The sequence below is a fragment of the Eimeria acervulina genome, genomic scaffold (assembly GCF_000499425.1).
Source record: "Eimeria acervulina Houghton genomic scaffold, Eah_scaff696, whole genome shotgun sequence".
Lineage (NCBI taxonomy): Eukaryota > Apicomplexa > Conoidasida > Eucoccidiorida > Eimeriidae > Eimeria > Eimeria acervulina.
This window is the reverse complement of record NW_013549650.1, coordinates 7,327-18,792: the sequence shown is the minus strand read 5'-3', so window position 1 is coordinate 18,792 and position 11,466 is coordinate 7,327. Positions and strand designations below refer to the sequence as shown.

The 11,466-nt window shown below is 53.5% G+C and overlaps 2 protein-coding genes across 2 annotated transcripts in view; both read right to left on the bottom strand.

The window, feature by feature from the left end:
• Positions 1-698: 698 nt before the first annotated feature.
• On the bottom strand, positions 699-1,613 carry EAH_00046670 (hypothetical protein, conserved; the record flags this gene model as incomplete). Its single annotated transcript, XM_013394664.1, has 3 exons — positions 699-791; positions 1,016-1,126; positions 1,344-1,613. The coding sequence occupies 3 exons, from the start codon at positions 1,611-1,613 to the stop codon at positions 699-701; spliced, it is 474 nt and encodes a 157-aa protein (XP_013250118.1).
• A 46-nt stretch (positions 1,614-1,659) lies between these two features.
• The window catches only part of EAH_00046660 (hypothetical protein, conserved), a gene marked incomplete at both ends in the record, with an annotated part of 13,007 nt that continues 3,200 nt past the window's right edge, over positions 1,660-11,466 (bottom strand). The window contains 7 exons of the mRNA XM_013394663.1: positions 1,660-1,756; positions 1,961-2,131; positions 3,049-3,117; positions 3,845-4,148; positions 4,873-5,151; positions 5,682-5,754; positions 5,947-11,236. Coding sequence (XP_013250117.1) covers positions 1,660-1,756; positions 1,961-2,131; positions 3,049-3,117; positions 3,845-4,148; positions 4,873-5,151; positions 5,682-5,754; positions 5,947-11,236 — 6,283 coding nt within the window. The remainder of the gene's footprint in view (positions 1,757-1,960; positions 2,132-3,048; positions 3,118-3,844; positions 4,149-4,872; positions 5,152-5,681; positions 5,755-5,946; positions 11,237-11,466) is intronic.

Sequence of the window (11,466 nt, the reverse complement as noted above, 5' to 3'; positions counted from 1 at the left end):
TATATATGTATATATATGTATATATATGGTGGTGTTTCTCGTGTCTCTCTGTCTTTATTCTTCCTTTTCTACGCTGTCTCTGTTTATGCTGTTGCAAGAACAAAGCATTAAAAGTGCAGCGCGGAGCCAATTGATGCATGCTGAGGTGTACGTACACCTCACCAACAACAGTAACATGTCGCTTAACGGGCGGCCTTTGCTGCTGCTGCTGCTGCAGCAGCTGCTGCTGCTGCTGAAACAACACCAAGCAATTGCTTCTCCCGTGCAGGAAGAGACACTCTATAGAAGGCCCATAGGCTGCAATGGCTGTTGCTGTCGCTGCAGCAGCAGCAGCAGCAGCAGCAACAGCAAGCAGCAGAAGCTGCTGCTGCAGCAGGATTTGCTGCTCCCTCTATGTCTAACTCTAACAGCAAGCTGCAAATGTGTTTATACATTGAATTGAATTTATTGCTGCTAATTGAAACAGCCAGCAGCAGCAGCAGCTAAATATACAGCCCGCTTCGTGAAGAGGGTCTCTGCAGCAGTTTGCTGCTGGGGGCCCCACGGCCTCGCAGCACACTTTGGGGGCCCCTAAGATTACTAAGGAGCAGCAGCAGCAGCAAAACGCGAACCTTTGCAGCTGCTGCTGCTGCTGCCGTTGCTGCTGCTGCTGCTGCTACTGCTGTTGCTGTTGCTGCTGCTGCTGCAGCAGCAGCAGACTAAGCGGTTGTGAGTTCGTAGGAGACTCCGTTTTCTCTCGTCAATACCCAGAGGGACTTCTCCCGATGGTATAAGGAGACAGTTTTCATTATCTGCACACAACCCGTAAACCCTAAACCCTAAACCCTAAACCCTAAATCCTAAACCCTAAACCACCTTCTGGAGCAATGGGTAGCATATGCAAATGAGTGTGCTGCTCTGGCTCCTGTTGTCACTGTTCCTGTAGTTGCTGCTGCTGTTGCAGCAGCAGCAGCAGCTGCTGCTGCTGCTGCTGCAGCTGCTGCTGAAGGGGTTTCTTTTTTCATAGAAGGCCTACATGGAGAGGAGACTGCCACAGAATGTTCGACGGCAGCCGCGGCAGCTGCAGCAATCCGCTGGATTTGCTGCTGTTCCCCCAAATACCACCTAAGAAACCTGACCCGCTCAGCTGCAGCAGCAGCAGCAACAGCAGCAGCAGCAACAGCAGCAACGGCACAGCGAACGGAGGCTCAAGACAAACGCAGAGCTACAGTTAGTGCTGATACATCAGCAGCAGCAGCAGCAGCAGTATCAGCGTCAGCGGCAGCAGCATCAGGACCAGCAGCAGGAGGAGGAAGAACACCAGCTGCAGCAGCAGCAGCAGCAGCAGCAGCAGCAAGTCTTACATGCCAGAGTCTAACAGCTGACTCCGCGACGGAGTAAGAGGCAATCCAGTTACCATCATCACTAAACCCTAAAGCAGATACTCCTCCTGCAGCAGCAGAATACAGATATGCTGCTGCTGCTGCTGTTGCTGCTGCTGTTGCTGATGCTGCTGCTGCTGCTGCTGTGCTGCTGCTGCTGCTGATGCTGCTGCTGCGCTGCTGCTGCCCTGGTGTTGTCCTGCTGCAGCGCTGCTCTAGTTCTGCTGCTACACTTATGCAGCAGTGAACCATCTTAACCAACACTAGGGCTTAGGGTTTAGGGTTTAGGGTTTAGGGTTTATGGCTTGCCTTGGTGGCCTTCAAAGACTCTCATCTTTGTGGCTGTCCTCAAGTCGTACGCAACTACAACCCCTTCTTCTGTCCCCACCGCCAACCTAATCAACAAACCCTAAACCCTAAACCCTAAACCCTAAACCCTTGTACAGAAGCTGCAAGAGGCAGATCCCTTGCGGTCAGCTCCAAGGCCCCCGCCGAACCCCTCACCTCGCAACCCTCTGAACCACCATCCCCTATAAACCCTAGACCCTAGACCCTAAACCCTAAACCCTAGACCCTAAACCCTAAGCACTAAACCGTACCTTTGAGTGTTTTGATTGAAAGAACAGATAGGGAAAGAAGAGACAAGAGCGAAGAGGAGACAGGTTGCTGCTCGGAGACACCGCCGCCTCACAGAGCCGCGACAAGGGTCAAGATAGCGCAGCAGCGCATCAACGAGGAGACACAAAGAATGTGCCCCAGACGAACGATACCTGCAGCAGCAGCAGCAGCAGCAGGAGCAGCAGAAGCAGCAGTAGGAGAAGCAGCAGTAGGAGGAGCAGTAGCAGAAGCAGGAATAGCAGCAGGAGATGCAGCAGCAGTTGCAGCAGCACGAGCAGAAACAGCACCACAGGCAGCAGCAGCAGGAGAAGCAGCAGCAGCAGCAGAAGCAGCAGCAGGAGATGCAGCAGAAGCACATGAACTCAGCGTCATGCATCGGCCACAGCCTCTGCCTCTCGTGCTGTCTCCCTCTGTCTCCTAATTGAGTTAAGTTGCTGCCTGTCTCCTTGCTCTGTCTGTCTCCTACTGTCTCCTTTCTGTCTTCTTCCGTCTCCTTCCTGTCTCCTTTCTGACTCTTAACTGAATGGCGTTGGCTTCGCTTGATCCCTTCTCTACTGCACTCGCTGTCTCCTTTTCGTCTGTCTCCTGTTCAACTGTCTCCTCTTCAGCTGTCTCCTTCGTGTCTGCCTGCCTCTATCTCTATCATCTGTGCCTCCTTCTATTTCTAGCTATGTCTCAACCTATATATCTATATATCTTTATCTTTATTCCTATCGCTATATCTATGTCTCTTTCTCTATCTGAATATATCTCTATATCTGCTTCTCTTTCTCTGTTTATTTCTGTCTCTTCCTTCTGTCCCCTTTTGTTGAGGTGTCTCTGTTTGAGGTGTCTCTGTATGAGGTGTCTCCGTGTCTCAGTTTGAGGTGTCTCTAAGGTGTCTCCGTTTGAGGTGTCTCCGTTTGAGGTGTCCCCGTGTCTCCGTTTGAGGTGCCTCTAAGGTGTTTCCGTTTGAGGTGTCTCCGTTTGAGGTGTCTCTGTGTCTGTTTGAGGTGTCTCCGTGTCTCTGTTTGAGGTGTCTCTGGGGTGTCTCTGTGTCTCCGTTTGAGGTGTCTCTGTGTCTGTTTACCGTGTGAAGCAATCGACTAAAAAGAGCAGCGCAGGCGCAGCCATTTGATAGCCGCCTGTCTCCTCAAGTCTGCAGAAAAGAGAGACAGAAAGGAGACACTTAGCAGCAGCAAGAAATTAAAAATAAATACATAATAAAAGCAAAAAGAAGAGACAGAAGGAGACATCAAAAAAGAAACAAAGGCGTAAAAGGAGACACTAAAGCAAAAGAGAAACACCAGAGGAGACAAAGCATAAAAGAGAGACAGAAGAGGAGACACTTAAAGACAGAAAGACAGATAAAAGAGACAAACAGGGGGTGAGAAAGACAAAAGGAGACACATAAGAGAAGAAGAAAACAAGCAGAGACACTGCAGAACAAGAAGCAGCAGCAGGAGACACCCCACAAGAGAGAGAGAGAGAGAGAGAGAGAGAGCGAGAGATAAAGAACAAACAAGAGACAGAGACAGAGACAAACGGAGACACCTAACAAGGAAAAGAGCAAAACGGGGACAGTAAAGAAAAGGCAAAGACAAAGGGAGACAATGAAGAAGGCAAAGAGACAAGAAGAAGCAGCAAAGAAAAGAAAAAACAAAAGGAGACACTTAGCAAGAGAAAGAGACAAGCAAAAATCACAACGAAGAGACAGAGACAAAAGGAGACACCCAGCAAACATGCAGCCCCAGCACCCGCTGCACACACGATGAACGCAGCAGCCGCCGCAGCAGCAGCTCTATAGACAACTGCCGCTGCAGCAGCAGCAACAGCAGCAGCAGCAGCAACAGCAGCAACAGCAGCAGCAGCAGCAGCAGCAATACCTTGCTGCTCGGGAAAGGGCCTTCGTAGCCCCAGGCAAATCCATCCTCACAAGGCGACGCAGGAGAGCAGCAGCAGCAGCAGCAACAGGCGTTGCTGCAGGAGGAGGAGTCCCAGCGGAAGCAGCAGCAACAGCAGCAGCAGCTGCTGCTGCTGCTGTTGCGTGCTGCTGTTGAGTAAGGGGGAACACGGCGAGCAGCAGCTGATAGTACTGGACGGCCCCCTGCATCAGCAGCAGCAGCAGCAAAAGCAGCAGCAAAAGCAGCAGCAAAAGCAGCAGCTTGAAGAGGACAGAGGAGTTGTTTCCTGCAGCAGCAAGAGAAGAGACAAAAGGTGAAAGGAGACAGAAGAGAAGCAGAAGCAGCAGCAAACGACACCCCACAGGTTTGCTGCAGTCCTTCATTAGCTGCTGCACATGCGCTCTCGTGAAGTGAGCGTCTAGCAAAGCGTTTATTCCTAAGACAAAAATAAATAAATAAATAAATAAATAAATAATTAAATAAAAGAATTAACTTAAAGATGAATATATAAATAGACAAGTAATAGTAAATCAATAAAAAACAAACAAGCGAGCGAACAACCAAGAAAAAGAAACAGACGGAGACAAAGAGATAGATAAGGAGATAGATAAGGAGACGGACAAGGAGACAGATAAGGAGACAGATAAGGAGACAGATTAGGAGACAGATAAAGAGACAGATAAAGAGACAGATTAGGAGACAGATAAAGAGACAGATAAGGAGACAGATAAGGAGACAGATAAAGAGACAGATAAAGAGACAGAGACAGATAAGGAGACAGGTAAGGTTACAAAAAGAGAGATAGATAAGGAGACAGATAAGGATAGAGAGACAGACAAGGAGTCAGATAAAGAAGAGAGAAAGAAGACAAAGAAGGAGACAGACAAGGAAAGGGAGAAGCATGTAGGGGGTATGGAGGAGACTGTCTCCTCTCTAGGGTTTAGGGTTTAGGGTTTAGGGTTTCAGGGTAAGGAGGAGACTGTCTCCTCTCTGTCTCCTTTTACTCTCACCTCTGCTCTTCAAGTGCTGCGGCCTCCACAGAATACCCATTCCAAGGCTTAGCATCTGCAGCGCGAGACAGAGGCGCCCTGAGGAGACAGCTGCTGCTGCTGCTGCTGCAGCGGCTGCTGCTGCTGTCGCGGGAGAAGCAGCAGCAGCACCTGCAGCATTCGGTGCAGCAGCAGCAGCTGCTGCTGCTGCTGCTGCTGCTGGAGACGAAGGCAAACTCTCCAGTAGGATAACCCTTACTAAATGTTGCGTAACAACTGCAGCAACATCAATACCCCCAACTGCAGCAGCAGCAGCAGCAGCAGCAGCAGAAACAAAAGGAGACAAATGGAGATAAGCAAGGATAGAGAGAAACAAGAAGAGACGCAAGGAGACCACAGAAGACGAGGAGACAGACAGAGAGAAAAACAAACAAACGAGACAAAAGGAAGAGACAGGAGACAGAAAGAACATCAAAGGACAATAAAAGGAGACAGATGAAAATAAATGCAAATAAAAGGAGACAGAAGGAGACAAAAAGTTATAAAAGGAGACAAAAATAAACAAAGAGAGACAAAAACGTGAAAAGACTCTAAACCCTGAAGAGACTCCACTGTAAACCCTCAACAAACCCTAAACCCTCAACAAACCCTAAACCCTCAACAAACCCTAAACCCTCAACAAACCCTAAACCCTCAAGAAACCCTAAACCCTCAAGAAACTCTAAACCCTCAACAAGCTCTAAACCCTCAACAAACTCTACACCCTGAAGAGACAGTAAACCCTGAAGAGACAGTAAACCCTGAAGAGACAGTGAAGGCCCCGTGCTCACCTCTGCTAAACTCAGGTCTTAGGTAGACGGCATTAGCGAGCAGCACCAGCGCAGCATCAACAGAGTTCGAGTGCTGCAAGAGGAGACAAGGAGACAGGAGGGAGACAAAAGGAGACACAGAGGAGACAGAAGAAATTAAAAGCAGCAAACGTACAGCAAGAAGAAGCATCTGCTGTCTCCTGATGCACCGTCATCATATACTTGAGGGTTTAGGGTTTAGGGTTTATAGACAGTCTATAAACGCTTCTTTCTTCCGCCCGCTCACCTTGTGAATCTCTCCAGTTGCAGCAGCAGCAGCAGCAGCTGCTGCTGCTGCTGCTGGCCCGATTCCCCATGCTGCTGCGCAGCAAAGAAGACGCAGAGCTGCCTCAATGTCTTGCAGCAAGTTGCTGCTGCTGCTGCAGCAGATTGCGTACTGCAGCAGCTGCATTGCTGCAGCGGAGACCTCTCCAGTGTCTCCTCTCGGGAGACAGGAATAAGCAAGGGCGAAGAGACTAACAGGTGGAACCTGCTGTTGCTGCTGCTGCAGCAGCAGCTGCTGCTGTTGTTGTTGCTGCTGCTGCTGCTGCTGAGATAGAGCAGGCGCAGTGTCTCCCAGGCGCTGCAGACGGCAAAGGAGACACCTTTCAAAGGCCACCGCCAATTCTTCTGTCTCCTCTTTGCTAAGCTGCAGCAGCGGCAGCCAGCAGCAGCGCAGCAGCAGCGAGAAAGAAGATATACACTTTGCTTTTAACAGCGAAGAAGACGCAAAGACAGGCGAGTGCTGCAGCAGCAACAAAGCGCCTCCGACAGCAGCAGGGGCCTGCAGTTGCTGAAGCTGCACTGCTGCTGCTGCTGCTGCTGCTGCTGATGGACTTGCTGCTGCACCTGGTGCTGCAGCAGCTGCTGCCCACACCACTGTCTCCTCAGGTACCGCACGGCACAGATGCGACAGACCTCTTGCTGCTGCTGCTGTTGCTGCTGCTGCACCTTTTGACTCTCCCCTGGCCACTGCTCGCAGCAGCGCAGCATCGCTAGATTCTGCTGCTGCTGCTGCTGCAGTTGGATCTCCGAGAACATAGTCTTGCTGCAGCCGGTAGGAAGATAGCTCGATCATCCATAGCTGCTGCTTGCGCTGCTGCTGTTGCTGTTGGTGTTGCTGCTGTTGTTGCTGCTGCTGCTGCTGTTTATGGCGTTTTCTGTACACTGCAGCAACTTTGCGAGAGAGTGCAGCGTCAGCAGCAGCAGCTGCTGCTGCTGCTGTTGTGTTGCTGCGCATGGCTGCCGTATACACCGCCCAAGGGGTAGGGGCCTTAGGGGGGAAAGCAAGAGAGGAGAGAGACAGATCTAGAGCTTCATACAGATTGTCTCCTTCTGCTGCTGTCGCTGCTGCTGTTGCTGCTGCTGCTGCTGCTGCACCTGCTGCTGCCCGGGGAGGAAAAGGAGACGCCAAACGAACGGCGGAGTTGAGGCTTTGAATGGAAGGCAGCCGCAGAGTTGTCTCCAAGAGACTGCTGCTGCTGCTGCTGTTGTTAATGTTGCTGCTGCTGTTGATGCTGCTGCTAGACTTCCCCTTCAGCTGCTGCCGCCAGCGCCGTAGCAGGCGACAGCCAACAGGAGGAACAGCAGCAGCTGCTGCACCTTTTATGACGGCTGCTGCAGCTGCATCTGCTCGTGCTGCTGCTGCTGCAGCAACACCTGCAGGTTGCGCAGCAACTGCAGTTCGGGCTGTTCCCGCATGACAATGCAGCAGACCTTCTGCTGCTGCTGCTGCGGCTTCTGCAGCAGCAGCAGCAGCAGCCAGTTCGATGCTGCCAGCAGCTGCTGCTGCGGGATGGTGCTGTTGCTGCATCAGGAGCTTGCGAGCTGCTCGGTGCGCAGCAGCAGCAGCAGCAGCAGCAGCGTGCTGCTGCTGCTGCAGCAAATCAGCAGCCATCGCCTTCAACATCAAAGAAGGTAAAGGAATCGAGAGGCTCATCTCTACTCCTAACAGTGCAGGGAAGACGGGCACAGGCGGCGGCAGCAGAAAGGGCAGCAGCTGCAGCAGCCCAGCATCTGCTGCTGCAGAAAAGCCGAAAGGCGCAAAGAAACCAGACAGCAGCAACGCCTGTAGAGGCAGACTGCTGCTGCTGCTGCTGCTGCTGCTGTTCTCGCTGCTGCTGCTGCTGCTGCTTGACAAGTGATCCAGGGGAAGCATCAGGACGCCACAGTTTGCATATATGATGTGCTGCGCTGCACCGCAGCAGCAGGAAGCACAAGGAGGCTCTGCTGCTGCTTCTGCTGCTGCTGCTACTGGGGCTGCGGCCGCCAGAGACATCTGCTGCAGCAATGGAGCTATAGCAGCAGCAGCACCGGTTCGTTGCTGCTGCGGCACGCTGCACTGCAGCTGTGTCGCTGCATTCCCGTTGCTATTGCGTGTGCTGCTTGAGCGACCGCTGCTGCTGCTGCTACTGCTGCTGCTGCTGTTGCTGCTGCTGCTGCTGCTGCTCTGCAGCGCGAAGCTACTTGTGGTCGTGAAGTCTCCTCTGAGTTTGGGGACAAAGACATGAGGCCCCAGGACTGGCGTTGCTGCTTCTTCCTCTTCTTCATCTTCATCTTCTTGCTGCTGCTGCTGCTGCTGCTGCCTTTGTGCTGCACCGCTGCAGCAGCAGCAGCAACATGAAGTAGTCGGCAGCTGCAAATGCCCTAAAGCCACCCCCCAGCGCGTTAACTCCATGTGAGGAGACGAAGCAAAAAGACTTTGGTTCTGCATGAAGAGACAAAATTGCTTCTGATGTTCTGCTGCTGTTTGCGGCAGCCCCTGCTGCAGCACACCCGGTAGCTGCAGCAGCGGCATTACCGACAGCAGCAGCCCTGATTGAATCTTCCATAGAAAGAGACAGCTGCTGGTGATGCAGCAGCAGAAATCCGACAGCAAATCTGCTGCTATCTTCTTCACATGTTTGCTGCTGCAGTTCGGGTGTCTCTGCAGCAAGAATACACCTCGAGGGTTAGTTGGGCGTGGTACGTGCTGCAGCAGCAAAGGCAACGAGCCTCCTGCTGCTGCTCCTCTATAATGCACAGCCATTGGTGTCTCAACAAACCCCACAAGCTCTTGTCCAGCTTCTGCTGCTGCTGCTGCTGCAGCACCTGCTGCAGCAGGTGCTGCTGCTACTCCCGCAGCAGCAGCAGCTGCTGCTGCTGCTGCTGTTGCTGCTGGAGTCAACAGCTTGCTGCAGTCAACGAGGGCGAAGGCCCCACATACAGAAGCAGCAGCAAAACACCAGCTATCAAATGCCGCTCTGCTGCTACCACCAGCAGCAGATAAAACTCTAAAAGCAGCAGCAGCAGCAGTCGGCAGCACTTGAGGAAGAAACCCTAGAAGCAAAAATCTAGGGGGGCACCACAGCAGCAAATCCCCGTTGTTTGTGAGGCCTCCAACAAGTAAGCTGCTGATGCTGCAAAGAGCAGTAACTATTGTCTTCTTCCCGCTGCAGCCGGGGGCCCCTCTTCCTGCTGCTGCTCCTGCTGCTCCTGCTGCTCCTGCTGCTGCTGCTATTCGAGGGTCAATCCAGCTAGCGGGTGTTGGCAGCAAATATACAGAAGGATGAGGACGCTCTGCTGGAGGCCACGGGAGGGGGGGGCCCCCACCAATGCTGAAGGAGCTGCTTCCTTCTTCAGACTCTTGCTGCTGCTGCTGCTGCCGTTGTTGTTGTTGTTGTTGTTGTTGTTGCTGCTGCTGCTTGTTCTTTCGTGTTGTGTTTACTCGGTTTAAGTGCACTGCAGTCACAGCGCCGTCAGAAAAAGAAGAAATAAAATATACACCCCCCTGGCTCTCCGCCAAGCAGCAGCTCACGCAGTGCTTGCTGCTGCTGCTGCTGCTGCTACTGGTGTCAGCTGCAAAGGGCCACCGCAGCAAATGCTTGTGCCCGTTCGCGGAGCCCCAGAAGGAAGCAGGCTCTGATAGCAAACGCAGCCTGCTGCTGCTGCTGCTGTTTGCTGCTGCACCGAAGACAGCAGCAGAGGGATTGAACAGCAACGGCAGGGGAGACTTACGCCTCTTAGCGATTGTGCTGCTGCTGCTGCTGCTGTTGCTGCTGCTGCTGCTGCTGCTGCTGCTGATTTGCTGCAGTGCTCCCCTCAGTGCTGTAGGAATGCGCCATACATCACTCAGACTGAAGGAGAAGGTCGCTCCCACCTCTCCCCACACACTTCCTGCAGCAGCAGCAGCAGCAGCAGCTGCTGCTGCTGCTGCAGCTGCAGGGAAATGCTGCCGCAGCAACCAGCCAAACGTGAAGCGGTCCGGTCTGCTGGGGGTGACGCCCAGTATGCCGAGGCCCGCTCTGCAGCAGGCCTCGGCTGCTGCATCTCCTGCTGCAGCAGCAACAGCAGCAGCAGCTGCTGCTGCTTCTGAAAAGAGAGGAAAGAAAACAGGCCCAGGCAGCGGCGCACAGTCAGCTGTCAGCAGCTGCAGCGGCACTGTCCCCAACGCAAGCCCCCCTGGTCTGCCCAAGCTGAAGCCCCCTTGCTGCTGCTGCTGCTGCTGCTGCTGCTGCGTGTCCGGGAAGGAGAGAGGAAAAAGAAAGAGACGGCCCCGAGATGTGTAAGCCAAGAGGAGACACTCTGCTGCAGCAAATGCAGCACTGGGGCACACCCTGCTGCCCCCAGGCCACAGCACCCCTGTCTCCAGCAGCTGCTGCTGCTCTTGCTGCTGCTGCTGCTGCTGCTGCTGCTGCTCGCGGCTGCAGTACCGGAACTTCAGGGTGTCTGTAGCAATCGAAGCCCACAGGTCGCTCGTGTCTGCTGGCAGCAGCTGCATACCCGCCCAAACCTCCCCCTGCAGCAGCAAACACAGCAGCAACTCAAATGTAGCAACAACTGCAGCAGCAACTGCACTAGCAGCAGCACCAATAGCTGCTGCCGCTGCTGCAGCAGCGATAGCGGCAGAACGAGAAGCAGCAGAAGCTACACCTTGAGGGCACGAAGAAACTGCGCAACTAGCAGCATTAGAGCCAGCAACAGCAGCAACAGCAAGAGCACACACCTTGTGGGTCCTGCATGAGCAGCCAATGTCTTGCTGCTGCAGCATTTGGTGCAGCAACAGCAGCTGCTGCTGCTGCTGCATTGCGGGCGGCGCCCAGGGAAGGGCATCAGAGAGACAGAAGAGCTCAGAATGTCTTTCATACGCACCCCCCTGTCTGCGATGCCACAGCAGCAGTCTCCTGCTTGAGCGCAGCACAACATAAGAAGAAGAGACAGCTAGCTGCTGCTGCTGCCTCCCGCTGCTACAAAATGTGTCTCCATTCAAAGTCCCCGTTGTTTCAAATACAGGGGAAACAAGCGGAGGATCCCATCTGCTGCTGCTGCTGCTGCTGCTGATTGTGCTGCTGCTGCTGCTGCTGCTGCTGCTGCTGTTGCTGCTGCTGCTGGTGGTGGTACTGGTGGTCTGGAGGTGCTGCTGCAGCACACTAGTTTTTGCTTCTGCAGCAACAGCTGCTAGCATATCGTCTGGTGAACGCAGGGCCCAGCCCGAAGGAGACGGAGTAGCAGGGGCCCCAGCCACGGGGTGGGCTCTGCGCCAGCTTCTGAGGGTCGCCCTGCAGCAGCAGCAGCAGCAGCAGCGGCAGCAGCAGCAGTAACGTCAGCAGGTAAAGTCAGGCACTAGCTACTGCGCAGATAGAGGTGGGCATCATTCAACAGCTGCACTGCAGGAGCAGCAGAAACAGCAGCAGCAGCAACTGCAGACGCAGCAATAACGGCTGCAGGGACGGCAACATATAAACTTGCAGCAGCAGCAGCAGCAGCAGCAGCAGCAGCAGCAGCAGCA